General features: G+C 57.8%; 1 protein-coding gene across 2 annotated transcripts; it reads left to right on the forward strand.

Annotated features, from left to right (window-relative positions):
• The first annotated feature begins 122 nt into the window (after window positions 1-122).
• STARD3 (StAR related lipid transfer domain containing 3) lies at window positions 123-22,911 on the forward strand. Of its 2 annotated transcripts, XM_079904854.1 has the most exons (15): window positions 123-256; window positions 12,358-12,629; window positions 15,520-15,597; window positions 15,983-16,060; window positions 16,184-16,237; window positions 16,636-16,753; window positions 16,947-17,045; window positions 17,266-17,321; window positions 17,689-17,781; window positions 19,502-19,564; window positions 19,731-19,826; window positions 20,208-20,287; window positions 20,376-20,480; window positions 21,609-21,702; window positions 22,150-22,911. In XM_079904854.1, exons 2-15 carry the CDS (start codon window positions 12,408-12,410, stop codon window positions 22,252-22,254), a joined length of 1,341 nt encoding a protein of 446 aa, XP_079760980.1. In that variant the 5' UTR covers window positions 123-256; window positions 12,358-12,407; the 3' UTR covers window positions 22,255-22,911. The 2 variants fall into 2 exon arrangements, with proteins under 2 accessions (XP_079760980.1, XP_079760979.1); XM_079904853.1 differs by having other exon boundaries at window positions 21,609-22,911.
• Window positions 22,912-23,246: the final 335 nt, after the last annotated feature.

Here is a 23,246-nt window from a genome sequence, read left to right on the forward strand (position 1 = left end):
TCCAACACCCCTACCGTTAGGAATATCCTTTCAGGCCTAACTTTAGCTGCAGCCCCCACTTCCGCCCCTTGGGGGTGGGGCCCGAGGGCTTGGGGGCGGGGCTGCAGTCCTACGCACGTTCGCTCTCGGGGGCGGACTCAGTGGCGGAAGTGGCGCCGCCGGGAGATCCCCTTCCTCTCCGAGGCGCTGCTGGGGCCGCGGAGACCGGCTGCGGCTGGGGCTAAGAAGAACTGGGGCCGTGGCTGACATGGAGCAGGTGGGTCCGCGAGAGGTCAGTGGGACCGGGTGGTGGTACGAGGGCTACGTCTTGCCAGCAGATCCCGCCTCTCTAGCCGGTGTCCGTTCATAGTTCCGTCCGACCCTTCCCACACCCCCTGCGCCCCAGGTTCCGCCCCCTTCCTCTGCTTGGCCTTGCTCCACCCCGCGCCGGGTTCGAGGGTCTCGGGCGTCGACCGTCCGCGGCCCCGCCCACTCGAGAGAGCCCGGGAAGGGCGTCCCGGATCGGCCTCCAAAGCCTATCTCTTCTTTGTGAGCGGAGAAGCGAGGGGGCGGTATCAGGGTATTAAAGGACAGGAGTTGGATATGGGGAGGGGTCAGGGCCTGAAAATGAGGAGGAATATATCTACAAGTTACTGTAGGTCTGCGTCTGTCATCCGGTCTCCCTCAACTTCCTTTGGAAATGGCAGTGAATGACATCCTAATTGACATCAGAAGGGCCCTTTAGTATCTTTCTTGAGTTCTTAGAGGTGCATACTAACTCGTAATTGAAGTAGTTGATACGTGCCTCTCTCCGCCTTTTTTGGCTTCCTCCGCGTCAGCATCCCCTTATTTTCTTCCTACTTCTCTGACGGTAGAAATACCGTTTCACATTCTCCTCTCGCCCAGTCCCTTACTCTGTACACTGAATTTGCGTGGTCTCGTCAACTCTCATGGCTTCAGCTTTACACCACCTAAATACCCGAAACGCGCCCAGATGTACATCTTCAGCGGAGTGCCCCGCCCTGGAGCCTCAGACTTGGCCATCCAGCTACCAGTTGTACAGCTCCACTCCAGCTGCCACTCACTTCGTCTGAACTTGAACTGCTGCCTTCTCCCCTGCAGCTTCATTCTTTCTCTACCACCTCATCCCAGCCAGAAACCTGAGAATTATACTTCCTCTTCCTTCTCAATTCCCATATCTAAGAGGTGACCTGAACATGCTTCACACTTGGCCCTGTGCCTCTCTTTTGTTACCACCCTTGTTGATGTGTTTCTCACCAGGATGACTGCAGTGACTTCCCAGCAACTTCCAGTCATGGCTGCCTGCAACCCAGCCTCCAAACTGTAACTCTTGTGATCCTTTTATTTTTTTTAATTAATTAATTAATTAATTTATGGCTGCATTGGGTCTTCGTTGCTGCACGCGGGCCTTCTCTAGTTGCGGTGAGTGGGGGCTACTCTTCGTTGCGGTACGAGGGCTTCGCATTGCCGTGGCTTCTCTTGTTGCAGAGCACCGGCTCTAGGTGCGCAGGCTCTAGAGCGCAGGCCTAGTAGCTGTGGTGCACCGGCTCAGCTCCTCCGCAGTATGTGGGATCTTCCCGGACCAGGGATCAAACCCGTGTCCCCTGCATTGGCAGGCGAATTCTCAACCACTGCGCCACAAGGAAGTGCCTCTTATGATCCTTTAGAAACACATCTCATAATGTCACTTCCTTGTTTAAAACCCTTTGATGGTTTCCCATTGCCTATGGGAAAGACTGAATCTTTAGCACAATTTACAGAGCTCTCAATGACCTTACCTCTTCCCTACCCTGTGTGTACCCTAAGGTCCAATAATACGGCATTGCAGGATGCGCTTGTCCACACCTTTTGTGTCTCCATGCCTTTGCATGCACCAGCCCCGTTGCCTGAAAGCCCCTTCTCCTCTTAGCTGCTGGGCTACCTTCTGCTTGTCCTTCAGTGCTCTGCTCAGGTAGCATCACCTCTGGACCACCTTCCCCCCACCACCCCCAAGGCTAAATATTGCCCCGAGTCCCTGCAGCACCTGTCCGTAATAGCATGATGATTGACAATACAGACTCCTGAATCAGACTTCCTGCGTTCTTATACTGTTTTGTGATCTTGATGAAGTCACTGCCTTGGTTTCCTCATTTGTCAAATGGAGATAGTCATGTGCCTACCTGACAGTTATTGTGAGTATTAAATGAAATAGTGTATGTTTAGGGCTTAAAACAGTGAGCACATGAGTGCTCAATAAATGTTAGCTATTACTTTTTTTTTTTTTTTGCGGTACGTGGGCCCCTCACTGTTGTGGCCTCTCCCGTTGCGGAGCACAGGCTCCGGACGCGCAGGCTCAGCGGCCACGGCTCACGGGCCCAGCCGCTCCACGGCATGTGGGATCATTCCCGGACCAGGGCGCGAACCTGCGTCCCCTGCATCGGCAGGCGGACTCTCAACCACTGTGCCACCACGGAAGCCCAGCTATTACTCTTTACATAAGAATAATATAGAACAGTGGGTATAACTTTTTTAAATATTTTATTTATTTATTTTATTTGGTTGGGGCCCGTCTTAGTTGTGGGAGGTGGGTTCCTTAGTTGCAGCATGCGAACTCCTAGGTGCAGCATGCATGTGGGATCTAGTTCCCTGACCAGGGATCGAACTCCGGCCCCCTGCCTTGGGAGCGTGGAGTTTTAACCACTGTGCCACCAGGGAAGTCCCAATGGGTATAACTTTTTTTTTTTTTTTGTGGTACGCGAGCCTCTCACTGTTGTGGCCTCTCCCGCTGCGGAGCACAGGCTTTGGACGCGCAGGCTCGGCGGCCATGGCTCACGGGCCTAGCCGCTCCGCAGCATGTGGGATCTTCCTGGACCAGGGCACGAACCCGTGTCCCCTGCACCGGCAGGCGGACTCTCAACCACTGCGCCACCAGGGAAGCCTATAACTTTTAATTTTATAAAGTGCTTGAGGACAGTTGACGTGGCTTACTTCTCATTCTGTCCCAGAGCCCCAAAGCCTGACTCTTTGTCAATGAATATGACTCTTTGTCATTTCTCAATGACTCTTTGTCATTTCTGCTCAAGAAATGAATCTGGAAATGAATAAATGTTACATGGCAAGCATTAATTCTAGAGAAATGTACACAGAGCTCTGGGAACCCAAGCAAGAAAAAGGCCAAGGATGGCTTTCCAGAGGAGCTGACAATTAGTGAGGGGCCTTAGAGCGAGAAAATGAGTTTACCAGAAAGAGGTAGAGACCAGGGTGGGCTCAGAGAATGGAGAGCTCTTGCAGGGGAGGGGGCTGAGGTGGGCAGGAGGGCAGAGGCAGGCTCCGCTGCCAAGGCTGGGGATTCTTTCCCTCACCTGGCCATGAAGTGTGCCCTGCAGGGACCATGCCCTGGGGAGGTCTGGAGGCCTGGTACCCGTGTTTGGGGACAGGTCCCTGGGGTAAGGTCAGCATGCACTCCTGTGGGCTGGGCCTGTGCTTTAAACCTGAATCTGGGCTTTTGTTAGTGCCTGGAATGCCCATCTTCCTTGCGTCCAGCTGGTAGATGTGGAGGCCCGAGGCAAATGGCTTCTCCTCCCTGTGGCTTTCCTGACCTCACCCACTCTAGCCTGGGTCAGATGCTCCCTTCTCTGGGAGCCCACAGTCCTTTGTTCGTTCCTCCCTGAAAGTGCTGATCACAGCATGGCACTGTACACTTATCTGTCAGCCTCCCTCAGCAGACCCGGAGCCCCTGAATATCCCCAGGGAGCAGCACAGCGTCTGGCACCCTGTACGCTCTCAGTTCTCGTGCTGCGGTAAACTGAGCTCTCCCACACCTAGACTTGTTTGGAGGAGGGGGGCGTGGGTGAGACCAAAAATCCTGTACGTTTGACAGCTCACACTTATTGCACTGAACGGTAGAGATGGTTGGCCCCATTTTACAGACAAGGAAGCTGAGACTTGGGAGGTGTCTCAGCAGGAACTTAAGGAACCATCCTCTGACTCCAGGTCCACAGCTGTCTCCCAGAAACTGCCTCGGACTCCCAGCCCTCAAAGGGGCAGCTGCCACATCAGCGGGATAACCGACAAGGAAGGCATCCCATCCGGCCGTTGTGTGTCCCTCTGAACTTTTCCTGCCTGGGAAGAGGCTGATCCTGGCTTTTGTCTGGTCAGAGCTGGTACTGGGAGGAGTCTGTGCTGAATCACCCCCACCCCTGCAGAGCCCTTCCCTCAAGTAGGCTGATAGGACTGAGATCGCCCTGGAAGATGACAGGCTGTTTCCAGACTGACCTTGAGAACTTGACCTCATTAGCCCCCATTTGTATCCAACAGCACCAAGGGGTCGTGTGGGGCCTGACTCACCAGCCCTTGAGTAGGCCAGGGGTCAGAGAATCACAGAGCAGGGGGCATCTCCAACATTAACAGGGCCTGGCATGTAGAGGGAACTGAAGGGCTGAGTAGATCTCAGTTCGTTAGGATTTTCCAATACACGGTACCGTCAGAGCCTTCTGGGCTGGGGAGGGGTAGGGAGTGTACAGTGATCAATATGGTATCTTGGCTTGACTGTACCCTCTCCACTTCCCCAAAAGGAAGGGAGAAACAGAGCCTGGCTTGGGCTTTGATATCTTATTTGTCACTGCTGCCGTGTCCTCCTCTCCTTAAATTCCTACCTCTCCAGGGAACTTCCCAAGCCCTCTGGGTGGGGCAGAGTAGGTGCCAGTAAGCCAACTTTGTCGAGGCTGATGGCATGGGCCACTGAGCCCTGAACTACAGGAGAGCCTAATGTGTACCATCCTGGGCGAGCAGCTCCCTGAGGTCAGGGCCCATCCTACCACCTAGCCGTACTGATGGACCCTCAGTTTGGGCAGAGTGCCATGCTACACATGCCCGGCCCAGGGCCCTGCCTCTAACACTGTGGCCCCTAATATTAGTAACAGCTACTGTTATTTAAACACAGGCACTTTGCAGGTGTTATTTCTAATCCTTTCAATAGTTCTGTGAAGTGAGCTCTCTACCATCCCCATTTTACAGGTGAGAGACTCAGTGATTCGGTCAAGGGCACACAGCCTAATAAAGAACGGCCTTGGGCTTTCAACTCCAGGTCTGCTGACCAACCCCCAAACCCACACCCTTTCCCTTGTTCCAGGGTAGGCATTACAGATCCACAGCCCAGTGAACCTACTAGATATGTGCCATGTATGGCCAGACACTGGGCCTCAGGGGCTTAAGGAGAGATGACTTTGAGGCGCAGGTCTAGCGTGTTGGGAGGGAAGTGCTGAGGCAGAGTCCCGAGACCTGGGCTTGGGGAATCCTGAGGCTGAGGGTGAGGTTTGCCCAGGAGGTGCCTTGTGAACTGGTCTCTGAAGAGTTGGAGCTCCCCCCAGGGGCCGGAGGTCATTCCAAAATGGGGAAACAGAGGCACTGGAGGCACAGAAGGGAGACCAGCTGGCCATGGTGTGTTCTGGGAGCAGCCAGTGATCTGGACAGTATTGGAGGAGGGGTATCAACCCCATAGCAAGAGAAGAGTGCCGGGGACCCTTTTGCTATCTGAGGGATTTAGCTCCTCACCCGGTCTTCTCTCTGTGAGTTGGGGCTCAGGGAAGAGGGGAGCTGCCGCCCTGCCTGAGGGTGCCCAGGAAACCAGTCCCCCTTACCCGTTGGTAGTGGAGGTGCCGGGGCTCTGGGCAGCACGAAACACCAAGAGAGGGTGGAGTCCAGCTCCAGGAGAGGCTGGACAGGTGGGGCCGCTCCTCCAGGGCTGGGTGTGAACGTACACCTGTGCATGTGATGCTGCAGGAGAGGGTGGAAGTAGTCGTTCAGCGCATTTCGTGAATATTTACCAGGTGAGCCTGGTACTGTTCTGGGAACTGGGCACACGGCAGTGAGCAGAGCATGGGAGTCCCTGTTCCAGTGGAAGAAGGCAGGCAGGAAACAGCCCAGCAAACATATAATATGTCTGGGGTGATGTGTGCTGTGAAGACGAATAAAGCAGGGGAAGGGAGTGGAGGTTGGGGCTAAATAGGGTGTCCAGGGAAGGCCTCTCCAAAGGGACCAGAATGGAGGGAGGGGACATTACAGAGACCTAGGGGAGGAACAGACAGGACAGCAGGAACAAGCGTCCAGGGCTGGGAACATGCTTGATGTGTCCAGGGAACAGTGAGGGACTGGTGTGGCTGGAGCAGAGGGTTCCAGGGGAGGAGGCCAGGGGAAGAGGAGGCTTACAGGCCAGGGTGGGGACTTGGGCCTTTACTCTGGGGCAGCTGGAAGCTCTTGGAGGTTTGGGGCATTGGGAGGTGTGGTCTGACTTTTACTGGGATCCCTCTGACTGCTGCGTTGAGAATAGACTTGGGACGAGGACAGGAGGCGGTCAGGAAACTGTAGCAGGTGAGAGATGTGGCTCGGGCAGGTGATGGTAGTGGTGAGCAGTGGCAGCTACTGGCTGGATTTTGAAGGATTTGTTGATCGTTCAGATGTGGAGCGGAGGGCACTGGGCTCTCCACAGGCCCTGCCTGGATGGCTGTTAAGCTCTTTGGGGTCTTTTGACAGCTCGCTCCCCAGCCAGCACAGGCTCTGGAGGCAGCCACGTTTGGGTTCACCGGGTCCCAGCCCAGCACTGAGGGAAGCCCACGTGTCCCTGGGGTCAGCTCTGCTGCATCCAGGCTGGGGGGCTGTAGGCAGGCCTCTCTGAGCTTCAGTCTTCTCATCTCCATAGCTCCTGGTAGCGGGTGCAGTGAGTAAAGGAGAGGATGTCTGCAGGGGGCCAGCGTGGGCCACTGCCAGCCCAGATTTGTTTCTAGTGGATGGTCTGCAGGCCTGTTCGGTCTGCTGTCCTCCGTCCCCGAGCCAGCTTCCACCCAGACCGGCCAGCAGCAGAACACAGGCCAAGGCTGACCTCTTCTGCACGCAGAGCCTCTGCCTCCTGCCCCGCTGTGGATTCTCCATTAACCTGGGCATTAACAGGGGCTTGGTCCAGAGCAACCCCAGCCCTGGCCTGAAGCCGTCCCCCAGAGGCAGTCAGAGCTCGAGGCCGTGTTTCCGCCAAAGAGGCAGGGGTGTCATGTTAGCTCACCGTTCTGCAGGGATCGCTCTGCGTCAGGGACTGTTCGGGGCCATTATGTGTAATAAGTCGCTTAGTCCTTATAATACCTCCAAGAAGTAGGTACTACTGTTACCCCCATTTTACAGGGAGAAAACTGAGGCACAGAGAGGTTCAATGACTAGTAAGGTGGGAATCCAGGCTTTGAATCTTCTCCTGGCTTGACATCCAGTCCTTTCTTGGCTTCACCGATTCCTCCTGATTTGTGCTGAGTTAGGGACCCGTCAGGGAAGCCCCCGTGGCTAGTGCCAGCATTTCCTGAGCAGTGCAGCGTGGGGGATGTGTTTTGAGCCCGTGTCTCCTGTCCCCTCAGCCTGGGGAGAGGGTTTGGAGGAGCCGCACTGCTCCGAAGTGAGAATCATTTCTGGATGTGGATGAGACTTGTTCCGTCCCCTCGGGGTCACAGAGCGCAGCTGGTGGAGGGAACACTAGCTAGAACTTGCGTGGCTCGGCCCAGCCCTCTGTGGGAAGCTGGGCAGAGGAGAGGGTGAGAGGACCTCAGAGGGAGCCGTGGTGGCCTGGTGGCCGTGGTTGACGCCTATGGCACGCTGACTCTGTGGTGCCGCGCTCCCCACGCACCGCTGTCTCCTGTGATCCGCCAGGTGGCCCAGGCTCAGTACAGGTCTCCCCCGTTTCCAGGTGCAGCCTTGGAGGCTTGCTGAGTGAGGGAGGGACATCGCTCACATTGCAGACTTGCCTTGGCCAGGAAACGCCGGCCGGAGCTTCTGGCCTCGGGTGTGACTGAGGCCTGGGAAGGACCCTGTCTGTGCCCCTGCCACCTAAGAACCGTGGAGATTGGACCCTGGGGGAGGCGGGGGTGGGGGGAGCAGGCACCAGTGGGAAGGGGTAGTATCAGAGATCAGTCCCAGGCCCCACGCTCCAGAGCCTGTGCCGGGAGCCAGGGCAGCCCCCCACCTCCCGCCGCAGCCCCTCCCTGGGGAGACACATTTGCCTGGAGCTGCAGTAGCTGGGCCCTTAGTGCACAAGGTGAGGGAACCTGGGCTGAAGGCTTGGACAGCTTGCTCTGGGTCACCAGGCGGGTGAACTGTGGAGCTCACATTTGAACTCAGGCCTTTGGGGGTGACTTTACTACTGTGGTGTAAGCCCCACCCACTCCCGCACCCCACTTAATCTCCCTCTCACCTGGACGGCCTTGCCAGTTGCTGGTTCCATCCAAGCACGTGCCATCCTTCTCCCGACCCGTACGTAAACGCCAGCCTGAGGCGGTAGCAATCATTGCTGCCTTTGTTATCGTGGTAAAGCATACACAGCGTCACATTTACCGTTTCAGCCATTTTCAGGTGGACAGTTCTATGGCATTAAGTATATTAGCGTCCCCTTTACTTAATGCAGCTGAAGAAACCGAGTCTCAGAATGGTTCCCTTTGCCCCGGCTCGCACGGCTGGTGAGGGCAGACTGAGACTTGAGCCCTGGCCGCAGAGTCCAGTCCTCTTTGCACAGTACAGCTGCCTGCTGCTGTCCGCTGAGTCGGGCCCCACCCAAAGCTCCTGCTGCGCTCGGGCTAGTGTTTCCTGGGGCGAGTAAGAGAAGGCCTGGGCGGGGGCGTGAGGGCCCACCCCTCCCCTTTGCCCGCTGAGCTTTCCCTGGGCCCAGAGACCTGCCTTGCCCACTCCTCCCCACGCCTCTTTCCCTTCAGACCCAGGATGATAAAACCTCCAGTTTCCCCTCCCTCCCCGCCACCCTCCCCAAGCCTCAGCCGCTCAGCTTCCGCAAACACATCAAGGGTCAAGTCTGCAGGCAGCCCAGGCGGACTCCTTCATGCCACACGTGCTGCTCCACTCCCGACGCCTCTGAGGGCGCTTGGGAAGGGCCGGTGACAGCAGGTGGTGGGCTTGGCAGGAGACGCTGCTCCCAGGGGGCTGCGCGGCAGCCCTGGCGGGGGCGGTGGGCGGAGGCCAGGCCAAGCTGCTCTGCCGGCAGCTGCCACCTTCCATCCTCCAGGGTCAGGGCAGTTCCAGGCCAAGGTGGCTTTCACCTCTTAGACTGGCAGGTGGTCGGAGGGAGCTCAAAAGCCTTTTGAAGTCGTCTGAATGAGTTATTTTCAAACCACACCCAAGGAGGCGCCTCAGAGGTGACCATGGATGGAGTCTGAGGAGAGGCTGACCGGTGGGGCCCTCTGTGGCTGCGTCTTGTGGCAGGACCCACACAGTCCTGCTTTTATCTGTTTTCTATGTTGAGGTTCTTTTTTTTGGCTGCACCCAGGGAGTGAACCCAGGCCCTCGGCAGTGAAAGTACAGAGTCCTAACCACTGGACCACCAGGGAATTCCCGTATATTGAGATTCTAAGTAAGGTTTTCTTGTTGCTGTTTCGTTTTAAGTTAAACCATGGACCTTTTTCCCACATAGAGAAACGGAGGTTTGCTAAGAAGGACTTGCCCAAAGTTATTCAGGGTTAGTGGCTGCCCTCAAACTGGGGCTCAGGTCTTAACTCCTGACCAGTGCCCATTCTACCCTACCAGCTCTTGCTTATTTGGACCCGGAGTTTCTTTCCTGGGGGAGGGTAATGTAGAACCCTTCTCTCTCTGCCTCTTGGCCAGGCGCCCCCACCCCTGCTTCAGAGCTCCCGGGGTTGGCTCCCTCACATCCCTTTGTCCACAGCTCACCCGGGCTCCGCCAACACCTCTGCTCTCAGCCCCTGTCTGTCTCTCGCTTCCACAGGGATATCTAGGTGTGTGAGTGTCAGTGCTATTGCCACTCTGAGTGTGTCTCACACCCAAGCTGTTGCCACCCAAGTCCTGTCCCCAGAAAGGAAGGGGAAAGCCAGGGGGAAAGACAGACAGACCCTGGAGCAGACTGGGAGTGGGGAAGTCACAGCGCCCTGCCATGAGATAGGGAAGAGGGAGAGGGGGAAGGCAGGTAGAAAAGAGGAGAGAGAGGGAAACATGAGAGAGACTGATCCGATGGGGGTGGAGAGAGACTCACAGATGGGAGAGAGATGGAGAGGAAGAACCAGAGAGGGGGCGAAATAAAGATGGACGTGGGAGAGGGTACAGAGACACTTCTAAAGAAAGGTAGAGAGGTAGCTTGTGAGAGAGACAGAAAGGGGGAGGAGAGATGGAGACAGGTCTGGCAGGAGACAAGAGGGCTATTAGAGACAAGCGAATGTCACCTGCCCTGGGGCTGCGGCCCTGTCTCAGTGAGGGATGCGCTGAGTGTGCGGTCTGGCACCAGATCCAGCTGATGGACGTTGGGGGGTCCCATTGCCTGCGGCCTGTCACATCCCCTCCTCTGACTGCCGCCTTCCAGAGCTGGGCCCAGCCTTCCTTCAATACCCTCCAGGTGAGCTTGTCACAGGGATCCCAAGAGTGTGGTAGTGGGGGGATGGCATTGGGCTGGTGCCTCTGCTGAGAACAGTCAGCTCTGTGTCCACTGGCACAGAGGCAGAGGGATGGGCGATCCGGCTTGCTCGGAACCCCCTGCTGGCCACATACGGGGGGCTTGTTTTGGACTTAGCAGATGGAGTGGGGCATGGAAGGTAGCAGACATAGCAAACGTATGGAGGGGACGGTGAATCTGGAGGGGAGACTGGTTAGATCTTGCCTTCCCAGGATCAAGCACAAAGATCTAGGGCTCCCCTTCCACTGGCCCCCAAACCTGCCCCCTGGTGCTGGCGTGTGAGAACACTCAGGGAGACCCTTGATGGGCTCCCAGAAACTCAGGCCCCACTACACTGCATCAGCTCTTCTCTGTCTCTAGACTAAACCTTTCCTCCCCCCGCGCAGGGGACAGGGCCTCTGAGGGCCCCTGCCAGCAAGCTGGTAGAGCAGAGACCTTAGGCCTGGGGCTGAGGGCCCCCGCCAGCAAACTGGTAGAGCAGAGACCTTAGGCCTGGGGCCTGCACGGCAGGGAGGGGGTGCTCCAGGGCCCCTTTTGTCTCTAGGGTTCATGAGGATTTCAGCCTCGTGATTGCACAGGCAGGTAAGGGATGGGTAAGTCCATTCACCCTTTCGGAACCTTGGCTGTCTTATCTGAAGAATAGGAGGAACCATCCTGCCCTGTGTGGGCATGAAACACGACCATGGGCGCAGTGTTCTGTGGGCACTGGAGCTCTGGGCGAGCCTTGCGTAGTGGCTGGGCTTGCCTGGTCCTCTCTGCCATGTGGCATGGAGCTGAGGGCCAGGAAACCCTCTGGGGCATCCATTTATTCAGCATTGTGCTGGGCCCTAGGAGACAGCAGGGACCGAGTCAGATACAATCAGTAAGACGGTTTCAGATGGTGAGAGCTCACTGAAGAAGGTAAAGCCCCGTCAATTAACCGGGACTGGGGACAGGAGGGTGGGAGGCTCTGAGGAGAGGGCTTTGGAGCTGCCTGTTGAAAGGACTGGGGAGAACATTCCACCCAGCCCGGAGAGCTAGGTCTAAGGCCCCCGAGGCAGGACCGGGCTGCCACGTGTAGGGACCTAGAAGGCCCGGGTGGCCGTCATAGTGAGACGGGCCCGTGCCTTGTGCGAGGAGTGGTGCGAGGAGCCAGGCAGAGCCACGCCCTGCGAGGGCATCACGAGGAGGGTGCTGTTATCCTCAGACCCGGGGGGCGCCCTTGAAGGGCTGTAAGTGGGGAACGGCAGGATCTGATGCATGTTCTGAAAAGCTTTCTCTGGCTGTTGTGTGGAGAGGTGGTTGCTGCGGGGTGGGGAGAGGAAGCCTGGAGACGCGCCCATTAGGAGCAAGTTGGAGCGCTGGGAGAGAGCCGTGCTGGGTGGGCCTGAGGTGGCAGTGATGGGGACATAGCTGGAGATGAAGATGTCATCCCGCCATCCCGCCCCCAGCGCAGAGCACTCTGCTCTAGGAAGTCCCTCCCAGTCGCCATGGATTAGGGGGTGGGAGGGTAGGGCTGGCTGCTGGGAGGGAATGTGGCTTTGTGCTTGGAAAACAAAGAACAGAGCTTGGGACTGACTTCTCCTGGGGGTGGGGGCAGGCCCAGAGGCTGAACCACAGGGCAGCGCTTGGCAGGAGCAGGCTGTGCCCCCAGACATCGGGGAGGATCCCAGAGGCCTCCAGGGCTGACCGTGGGGCTGCAAGACTTTGCCGGGGATGGCGGGTGTAGCAGCACGACAGAGTGAGAGGGATGCTCAGACCCCTCCAGCCTGAACGGCCGGCCACAGTGGGAAATTAGGCAGAGGGCCCCGGGCCACCGGGCTAGGCTGGGGCTGAGGGGCAGATGTGTTTGGGAGCAAACGGGGTCCCCGGGGGCTGCGTGGGAAGGGATGAGGGAGGTGACCAGGACCTCCAGGACCCTGACATGCAGGACCTGAGCCAGCCGCCCTGTCTTCCCGCAGCCGTGCCGCTGAGGCCCGGCCCTCTCTGCCTGGAGGTGGGGGCCGCCAGGATGAGCAAGCTGTCTGGGGAGCCGGCCCGCGACCTGGAGCGCAGCCTGCCAGCCGTGGCCTCCCTCGGCTCGTCGCTGTCCCACAGCCAGAGCCTCTCCTCGCGTTTCCTCCCGCCGCCTCGCGAGAAGCGCCGGTCCATCTCCGACGTCCGCCGCACCTTCTGCCTCTTTGTCACCTTCGACCTGCTTTTCATCTCCCTGCTCTGGATCATTGAGCTGAACGTGAGTGGGGGCAAGGCTGGAGGCACAGGCCGCACTGTGGGGGTTGCCTGGGCCTCAGTTATTCCATCTGCGGTATGGGAGGGTTGCCTCCGTCGGCAGGGGGCAGGGGGGGGGGACTGTTGATTTCCAGGTAAAAGGAAGAATGAGATGATAAGAATAGCTGTTCTCATCTTCCAGAGAAAGAAACTCAGAGAGGCTGAGTCGTTTATCTGAAGTCTCTCAGCAAGTATGTGAAGGCGGCAGGGTTTGAACCCAGTCTCTCTGGCTCCAGAGCTTGCAGTCTTGACCTCTGCTCCATACTGCCCCCTAGCGGACACTCTTGAGGAGGGAGCCCAGAGGACTCTGAGCTGTTGAAAGCTTTGTCTTCTTTCTGCTCTACATTACTCTCTGGCTCAATTCATTCATTCATTCATTCAACAAACATTTTTGAGCCCCTGCTGTGTCCCAGATACTGTGCTAAAAGCAGAGGGTACAGTGGGGAGCAACCAGTAAAAACTCCCAGTTCCCCGTGGCACCCAGCTCTCCTTCCCCACTTGGGGCATTCTCCAGTGCCCCCCAGTTTGGCCTCTTGGGTTTGGTGAGATGCCACCTAGCAGTCTGGAGGCGGAGCTGCCTGTCGGGGCAGGGTCTGCCCCCTTCTCCCCCTGTGCAGGGCTTGGCCAGCTGGTGGTGGGACCTAATCCCCGGGTGCTAACAGGGCAGAGCAAGACCTGATGTAGAGGCAGGAGCTGTGGAACAGGGCATCCCAGGCTTGGTCCCGTGCCAGCTTCTCCTCTGTAGTAACCGTGTGACCTCAGCAAGGGATTCAGCCTCTTTGAGACCCCCTGTTCTCCTTGTGCAAAGTGGGTCAGAGTTCTGCATGGCAGGTGCCCTTCCTCCAGATCGCAAGCTCAGGTGTCAGGAGAATGACTGGTGCTAGAAATGAATTTGGAGAAGGGACTGGTTTAGGGGTGAAGAGGGTAAGTTTGATTCCAGGCGTGTTGAGCTGGAAAGCAAGGCAGGGCTCTGAGGGTGACTGTCCTTTGTGCACAGAGATGAGCTGGCACCTTCAGCGAGGAGCCACAGCCACGGGGCCTTTGGGACCATCTTACCGATGAGAGAGCTGAGGCCCAGCAAGGTTCAGGGCCGCTTGAAGAGCTTCCGAGGTCTTAGACATTCTTGCTTTTGAAGGTCCCGTGCAGCATCTCAAAGCAGGCACTAAAATTCACCCACATCCTTCATTCAGTATATATATTTACTTGCCAGAAAAGAGCTGAAAAAATTTTTTGATAATTTTACTTTTGAAACTCTCTGGCTGTATTGGCTGTAATAGCTTAGCAGTCATCATGCAGACTTGGGAATTCTTGCAAAGTGCGCAAATCTAACCTCCAAATTGTTTTCAAATGTGATGAAAAATTTCAGAGTGCTGGATTTAATAGTTCATAGAATCAACATAATGTTTCACTCAGTAGACACTTAATTGAAATTTTATTAATTTTCAGTTCTGTCATCTTATTTTCATATTTTGGAGCATATATTTTTTAAATTTTCTAACAGACTGTGTGTTGCCCAGTGGATGCAACGACCCTGGCCGGGTTATAAGACCTGTGCCAAAGTCTTGTAGCCCCTGGCAAAGCAGGGGCTGGAACTCCACTGTCCTGGGTCCTCATGCAGTGGGCAGGCGGGTACCCAGGCAGAGGGAGAGTTCTCTGTAAAGAGAAAAATGGTGGAAGACAGAGCTTGAGGGACAGGGGCTGTTAGGGGTGGGAGGGGCCGTGGAGCCCAAGAGGGAGCAGTCAGGAGGAAGAGGTGGACCAAGCTGGGGTGGGGTGCGGTGTCAGACCAGGGGCAGCGAGGCGTCAGACTCCACGGGGCTCAGAGCCGTCTTGAGGTTGAGGCATTCAGTGGGGATGTGCCGGGGCTCGAAGTTCAGTGAGGGGCTGTCCACATTGCTGGCTCCTGCCCCGAGCATCAGAATCACCTGGGAGTTTTATAACCATTCTAGATGCTCAGCTCAGCCTGAGATTCAGACCCAGTGTCTGAACATCTGTATCTTTAACAAGCCCCCTCAAGCCCCCCTGCCCCAGTTCATATCATCTGCCGGAGATCAGAAGCCCTGGTCCAGGTGTGAAGGCTCTTCCCCTTCAGGGCTCCCAGGCCCCATTCCTGAGAGTCCCCTTGTGCCCCCCTTCTCCGGGGGCTGGCGCCCCACCTGCAGAGGCGTAAGCCTGCCACCCCATTCCTCCTGAAGCCTCAGGCTGCTCTAGCTCTCGGTGTCCATCCAGACCCCTCACTCCCCAGCCAGGGTCTCAGGGGTCCCATTGAAAATGTGTGGGTGGCGAGGGCAGGGGCAAGGACCAGTCTGCTCGCTCTGAATGCCATCCCCTCTAGCAGCATGATGGATTTTGCCCATTAAGCACAAACCTAATCAATTGATTTGCCACCTGGGGCTCCGTCTGACACCACTGCCCACCCCTGGCCCCCATCACCCCAGATGGATGCTTGGCTGGGAAGATAGAGCACCGCAGTGGTGGGAGGGAGGCACGCTCCCAGCACCCTGTGTGCCAGCGCTGCCTACCTGCGTAGGGCTCATCGCCTCTCCTGCACAGCCCCGAGGCCCTCCAGGCCTGCCTCCTCCTGGGCAGTGTGCCCGCGAGTGTCTGGGCCTCAGCTTAGCCTCGCCTGTCTGGGCTGCCTGGATCCTTAGAGAAACAGTAATAGTGCTGGGGTCTCAGGTCCCTGGCTGGGCTCCCCTGCTGCCTCAGGGGCTTCTTGGGTGGTAGCTGAGCATTTGCAGCCTCTCCTCCTGGTTCTACTCTCTCCCCCTCCCGCCCCCTCCCCCCTGGGAGAACAAGGGGCAGCCCTGGGGACTTGGTTCCGCTTGCAGAGCTGTCCACATCTCTCTCTTCAGACCAACACAGGCATCCAGAAGAACCTGGAGCAGGAGATCGTCCACTACAGCTTTAAAACTTCCTTCTTTGACATCTTGGTGAGTGGCCTTGGAGATCCTGGGGACAGAGGGCATAGGAGCGTGACTCTTTTCGCTGGATTCTCTTCTCGCAACACACATCCTAATCTGATCAGGGAGACTTGCTCCTGTCTTCAGGGAGCCCTCAGTATTCAAACGGGTTCCTACATGAGGCCCCACCTTCAGAGAGCCCCAAGTGGGAGGGGAAGACGAGAGACCCCTATCCAAGAAGGTCACATCCAGATCGTCCCCAAAGAAACGCTGACTTGGCCTCGGCCATCCTCTCCTGGGGTGTGCGCACCATGTGGAGGGAGCCTCGGGCAGCAGGACTGGAGGGGGAGGCCAGCCTTCAGCAGCGGTAGGGCCATTGGCTTGCCCGTGATGGTTCCCCGGCCCCCCACACCAGGTCCTGGCCGCCTTCCGCTTCTCCGGACTGCTCCTGGGCTATGCTGTGCTGCGGCTCCGGCACTGGTGGGTGATTGCGGTAAGATGCCACTTTCCTGGCAGCTCTCAGGCCCTGGCGGGGCTGGCGCAAGAGATGGGATGGAGGAGGCCTCACTCCCCAGCCTCTGTGTTCGCTCTCTTCCTCCTTCCCTCCCCTGGGCAGGTCACCACGCTGGTGTCCAGTGCATTCCTCATTGTCAAGGTCATCCTCTCTGAGGTCAGTGGCTCAGGGTCTGGCTGGTCTGGTGGGCATCTGGCCTGAGGGGTGGGCTTCTCCCAAGAAGGGGCCGCTCCTCTGAGTTTGGGTGTCTGACCCTGTTGTCGGGGTTGGGGTGAGGGGGAATACTGTCCTTTGAGATTTCTAAGGGGTCATCTCCACTGGCTTTCCGCACTCGCCCTGCTGCAGCCCCAAGGACGGAAAGTTCCTCCTCTAGCCTAACCTGAGTTTATCCTGCTGCAGAACCCATTAATCCATCCATCTCAAAGGCGTGTGCCCCAGAGGGTCCCCACAGCTGGTCCCAGGAGTGGGGTGCAGGCCAGAGTTGGTAGCCCCAGGGTGGGGCTCTGGGTTTGAGGTGACTCCCTGCCGTGGAGCCCAGCCCCCTCCCTCCACAGCTGCTCAGCAAAGGGGCCTTCGGCTACTTGCTCCCTATCGTCTCCTTCGTCCTCGCCTGGTTGGAGACCTGGTTCCTTGACTTCAAAGTCCTACCCCAGGAGGCTGAGGAGGAGCGATGTGAGTGCTGGGGGGTGAGGGGGTGCAGTGAGGGTCGGCCCCACCCAGGAGAGGAGAGTTTCGGGCCTGAGAGCCAGTTCTGAGCTCTCTTGCCAGCTCTGCCTCTAGGAGCCTTAGGGTGAGCCTGGGCTGGGGGACCCCAGGCTGACTGTCCTTGGTCTGGGGCGATGGCTGCCCACATCTGCTCCCCCAGGGTATCTCGCTGCCCAGGCTGCTGTCGCCCGAGGACCCTTGCTCTTCTCCGGCGCCCTGTCCGAGGGCCAGTTCTATTCACCCCCAGAATCCTTTGCAGGTGCGGGCTGGTGGGTGGGAGAACTGCCTTCGGGGAGGGGCATTGGCTGGGTCTGTTCTTTCTGTTCGTGTTAGCTCCCCTGGGAAAGCGAGCAGCCCTCTGCCACACCCGCTTTCATACCCCTACACCATTGCCCTTGTACCCCGACCACCCCCCCCCCCGACCCCCGCCGCCCCGCTCTCTCCGCCTCTTCCCATTGTCCTCTGCTTGTTTTCTGCAGGGTCTGACAATGAATCAGATGAAGAAGTTGTTGGGAAGAAAGGCTTCTCTGCCCAGGTATCTGGCTGCCTACCCCGCCCCGGGTGGGCACCCTGGAGGAGGGGCCAGTGGTGCGCTCAGCCAGGTGGGCAGGGGCTTCCCAGCAGAGGGTAGACCTTAGGCAGCCTGAATGCCAGTCCGTGTCCATCTGGGTGTGTGCCCCACTGTCGGTCAGGCCCACTGGTCTGCTTCCTGCCTGGGGCCTGGGGGTAGCAACCGCAGCCACGGCACCTGGTCCCAGGAAGCCCGCAGGGCCCGGGAGACCAGCCCAGACCCGGCATCTGGACATCTGGCTGAGTCAGGCTTCCCACCCAGCCCGGTGCAGAAAGAGCAGGTGGGGTGCAGACCCCAGGCTGACCCCTTCCTGACTCCCATCCCTGGCCAGGAACGGGAGTACATCCTCCAGGGGAAGGAGGCTATGGCGGTGGTGGACCAGATCTTGGCCCAGGAGGAGAACTGGAAGTTTGAGAAGAATAATGTAAGAAACCTGTCTCCCACCTGATCCTGAGGGTTTTCCTGTGGGGAGTTTTCCCTCCCTTTTCTGAGGCCTGAGAAATAAGCCCAAAGATTGCACGGGTTGGAACCATATTCCTAACCCCGGGAGAGGGGGCTGAGCCCTGGGGTCAGCCACTTGGTTGGGCTGCATTGGACATTCCCACCGCCCCTCTCCCTGCTTCCCCCCCCCCCCCCCCCCACTGCTGCTCTGCTCCCTCGGCTCCAGCTTTGAAGGGGAAGCCAGGCTTTGGCCCTGTGTCTGGTGTTTTGTTTCAGGGTCAAAACAGTATTATCTAAAAAGATGGCAGAGAGCTTGGAAAACAGAGGGAAAACATCGTCATCCCTTTCTCTGGCCAGTTCCTCTGGCAGCCCTTGTCGGCCTGGAGACACGGTCCTTCGTGGTTGCAGCCGCAGCTGTGCTCCTGCCTTTAAACTTGATATCAAAAGCCTTTCTCTCCTCATTGCAGAACATTTGTCGGAACCACTGTTGTTTTTTTTTATTGAAGTGTAGTTGATTTACAATGTTGTGTTAATCTCTGCTGTACAGCAGGGTGACTCAGTTATAGACATATGCACATTCTTTTTTTATATTCTTTTCCATTATGGTTTATCTCAGGAGATTGGAGATAGCTCCCTGTGCTATACAGTAGGACCTTGGTGTTTATCCATTCTACATGTAATAGTTTGCATCTACCAACCCCAGACCCCCGTCCATCCCTCTCCCTCCCCCTCCCCCCCTTGGCAACCACAAGAATGTTCTCTATGTCTGTGAGTCTGTTTCCATTTTGTAGATAGGTTCATCTGTGCCATATTTTAGATTCCACGTATAAGTGATATCATACGGTATTTGTCTTTCTCTTTCTGACTTACTTCACTTATATGATAATCTCTAGTTGCATCCATGTCGCAAATGGCATTATTTCGTTCTTTTTTATGGCCGAGTAGTATTCCATTGTATATATGTACCACATCTTCTATATCCATTCATCTGTTGATGGACATTTAGGTTGTTTCCATGTCTTGACTATTGTGAACAGTGCTGCTATGAACATAGGGACTTTTTGAATTCTTTTTGAATTATAGTTTTGTCCAGGTATATTCCCAGGAGTGGGATTGCTGGATCGTATGGTAATTCTACTTTTAGTTTTCTGAGGAATCTCCATACTGTTTTCCATAGTGGCTGCACCAATTTACATTCCCACCAACAGTGAAGGAGGCAAGGAGGCAGAACCACTTTTTTATTTTTTGGCTGCGTTGGGTCTTTGTAGATAACTTCGCGCAGGCTCTCTAGTTGCGGCGAGCGGGGGCTACTCTTCGTTGCAGTGCATGGGCTTCTCATTGCGGTGGCTTCTCTTGTTGTGGAGCATGGGCCCTAGGCGTGTGCGCATGTGGGCTTCAATAGTTGTGACGTGTGGGCTCAGTAGTTGTGGCTCGCAGGCTTAGTGGCTCTGCAGCATGTGGGATCTTCCCGGACCAGGGATCAAACCCGTGTCCCCTGCATTGGCAGGCGGATTCTTAATCACTGTGCCACCAGGGAGGTCCCAGAACCACTGTTCTTTAATGGCTGCTCAGATATCCCCAAACTCCTGGAGTTTTCTACCCTGAGCTGTTAAAAACCTGCCCTGCCTGTCACCCATTCCTGCCCCCCAGGCTCCCCTCTGCCCTACGCTCACCTCCCTGCCACCCTTCTGTCCCTGCCACAGGAATATGGGGACACTGTGTACACCATCGAGGTTCCCTTTCATGGCAAGACCTTCATCCTGAAGGTGAGTGAGGGAAGAGGTGTTCTGGCGCCTCCTGCTCTGCCTGGGACTCGAGGAAAGAGCCCGGGGGTAGGGGGACCCTCCGGCAGGTTTCTCCCAACCAGGAGGGAAGGGCTGGTGTGCCCGAGTACATCTGGCACCACCCAGCCCTCTGCCCGCCCTGCTCCAGACCTTCCTGCCCTGCCCCGCGGAGCTGGTGTACCAGGAGGTGATCCTGCAGCCCGAGAGGATGGTGCTGTGGAACAAGACGGTGACAGCCTGCCAGGTGAGCCGAGCCAGGGGGCCAGGCCTGGTCACCCCTCAGGGCAGAGGCAGAGCGACATGGCAGATGAGGGCGCAGTTGTACCCCAGCATGGCCAGTGACCCCCAGGGGACCCAGGTCATGTCATTGGACTGCCCTGTGCCTCAGCTTCCCCATCTGTAAAATGGGGATGGTCGTACTAGTGCCTCCTGGAGAGGGTGGGGAAGATGCAAAGAGGAAAAGCTCAAAGCGCCTGGCCCAGCCAGTGCCCATGAATGGGAATGGCTCTTAATTAAGGGACCTGAGCGGAGAGCAGGCTGGCCTGGGGCTTTCCTGAGATGCTGGGACCCTTCCCTGGGGTTTTCCTGGGGTGGATACACCTCACGTCTGCCCTGACGCCCGCAGATCCTGCAGCGAGTAGAAGACAACACCCTCATCTCCTACGATGTGTCTTCGGGGGCCGCGGGCGGTGTGGTCTCCCCCAGGTGAGTGGCCCCCATGCTCCCTCCTCTCAGCCAGTCCGCCTTCCTTGGACTTTCTCGGCACCCCCTGACCTAACCCTACCCGCTCCAGGGACTTCGTGAACGTCCGACGCATTGAGCGGCGCAGAGACCGATACCTGTCATCGGGCATCGCCACCACCCACTGCGCCAAGCCCCCGACACACAAATATGTCAGGTGAGCTGAGCCTTGCCTGGGGTCGTCTGCGCCGGCCCCTCCCCTGGTAGCTGTGGGGACAGGGCAGGGTCGGTGTGTACAGTTGGGCACTTTCTCCTGCCGAGGCTGCCTTCCTGTCCCCAGTCCCGCTGCCCCTAATCCTGCTTATCTGCTGGAGGCTGGACCCACCACCAGGCTGGAGGGCAGCTCCAGGATAGACTGTGAATGGGGATGAATAGGGACCAGCCCGGGAAAGGGGGCTGGGAGCCATGAGGTTGCACTGGTCTGGGGGACCTGAGCAGGAGGCTCTGTGTTCTGAACCATCAACTTCCTGCCTGAGGAGACTCGGGCCCCTTTCATCCCCGCTGCCTGCCCCGCGGCCTTGCCTTCTTCCTGCAGCGCTTGGAAGTACCTCCAAAGGAGAGGCCTTACTCTCTGCTGCCTGTTCCAGGGCCTCCTCCAATTCTCCTGCTGTCTAATCCTAGCCCTGCAGGTGACCTCCTCCCAGATACCCCACTCTTCCCCTTCTGTCCTGGGGTTCCTCAGAGAGCACTGTTCTTTGAGTGTCAGCTTGGGGCTCTGGTCTCGCCACCACCGCAGACTTGCTGGGTGATGGGCAAGCTCATTTCCCCTCTGGGTGCCAGCTTCCTTATATGGAGTCAGGGGAGCTGTAGGCGAATTAAATGGAGATGGGATGTGCACCATACAGCTCAGGCCTGACGCCGCCTGACAAGGCGCCCCCTCCTGGAGACCAGTGGCACTGCACCGCTCCCAGAGCTGGGCCCTGGTGAGAAGTGCCCGCCCAGCCCACCTCCTCAGGACTAGAGCAGACCTAGAATCCCTGGACCGACTAGATGAGGGCTGGGAAGGCGGTGAGCTGGGGCTTCCCTGCCACTGGGGGTATGCAAACATCGGCAGGCGGTTGTAGGAGGATTCGAGCGTCACATGGCAGGTGGGGGTGGAGGGCTGTATGCTGTGGCCTCTGGGACACCCGTCCTGGGCCCTGCTCAGGCAGCGAGGGGGTTGCTGGACCAGCAGCTCCCTTCGCTCTCCCACCCCAGTCCAGGGTGGGCCAAGAATGGGGCGGTGGGGGGGGAGTCAGGGGTTCTGCCTGGTTCCAAGGTCCCCCACTGGTGCCTCTCTCCTCAGGGGGGAGAATGGTCCTGGGGGCTTCATTGTGCTCAAGTCAGCCAGTAACCCTGGAGTCTGCACCTTCATCTGGATCCTTAATGCAGATCTGAAGGTGGGCGCGCCGGGGCTGCGAGGCAGGTTCTGTGGAGCGGAGGGGCCTCTGCTGTGTGACCTTGGGCGCTCCCTGCTCTGCTCAGAGCCTCCCCTACTCTCTGCCTCCTTTCTTACTCTAAAACTGGGGGCAGGGTCCAGGTGGTCTTCTCACCCTGAGTTGCCGGCGGGCTTGTGCCTCCCCTTTTTACCTCTGACTCCCGAGGACCCCAGGAAGGGTGGCTGGCTGCCAGCCCAGCCCCTCCCAGGTCTTTCTGTGTGACTCACGCCAAACCCGGGGCACGGCATGTTCTTCCTGCCGGGGGGAGGGGGGAGGGGGGAGGGCGGCCTAGGCTGCATTCCAGAGCTGCACCTGTGTTCTGGCCCAGAGCAGCCCCTGCTGGAGCCAGTTGTTGAGGGGGAGCCCCTGCCCAGGGCAAGCCTTCCTGGAACTTCTCGCCTCCCCCAGGGCCGCCTGCCCCGGTACCTTATCCACCAGAGCCTCGCAGCCACCATGTTTGAATTTGCCTTTCATCTGCGGCAGCGCATCGGAGAGCTGGGTGCACGGGCATGAGCGTGCCCCCTCACCACCCTGCGGGCCAGGGTCCTGTCGCCACGGCCTCCAGAGCCAGAGGAGGGGCCGGTTGGGCCTCCCGCTGCCGACAGAGGACCTGGCCTCAAACAGTGGGGAGGAAGGGGCTTCCTCCCACAGCAGCCCCTCGGCCCCAAGCTGCCACCCTCCACGCGCTTCACTGTGCCTGGAAGCCCTGGCCGTGGGCAGGTCGAGAGCTCAAGCGTCTGACTCTGCCGCTGAGGCCAGTGGGGTCCATCCTGCCGACGTTTACATGGCGTCCCTGCCTCCTGGAAGAGGAGATCCGCTGTCCCCACCTGGCCAGGCCGGGGTCTGGAATGGGAACCTTGGACTTGGTTGGGGAGGACCCTGGGCAGGACAGAAGTCAGGGCAGCCTTGTCACCATTGTGAAGGCGCAGGACCCCCTTCTTCCGCCTGCTCTCTCATCACGGTGTTTTAGGATTACTTAAAGGGTCTGGGACCTTTTTCCACTTGCACTTGTGGGGGTGTAGGTTGCAGGTGGGAGTGGTGGGTGCTGGCAGGGAGCCTGCCTCTCCCAGGTTCTCTTCAGGTTGCCTCCCCCCGCCCCGCCCAGGGCCTCGTTGGGGACCTTTGTAATTTGAGCCAATTAAAGACATGAACTCAAAAAAAAAAAAAAAAGGCAGTCCTTCCAGCCTGGCCTCTTGAGGGAAGAGAAGGGCAGCACCGCGCGGAGGCTGCAGCCGTCACATGACACACCCTCTCAGAGCCTCGCAGAGCCGGGATGGAGCCAGTGGAGCCCCAGTTCCTGGAACCACCCCCAACTTTCTTGAATGGTTCATCTGGGCAGATGACTGCTCAGAGAAAAATTCCCCACCTCCCTGCCGGGTCTCTGGGTCTCCGGTGAGGGAAGGTCAGGTTAAGGTCTCCAGCCCAGGATTGGGAGGAGGGAGGTAGGGAGAGACCTGGCAGTACCCACAGCAGGCCTTGGTTGCCACTGGGGTCCCAAGGCTGGG

Source organism: Stenella coeruleoalba, assembly GCF_951394435.1.
Source record: "Stenella coeruleoalba genome assembly, chromosome: 19".
Classification (NCBI taxonomy): domain Eukaryota; kingdom Metazoa; phylum Chordata; class Mammalia; order Artiodactyla; family Delphinidae; genus Stenella; species Stenella coeruleoalba.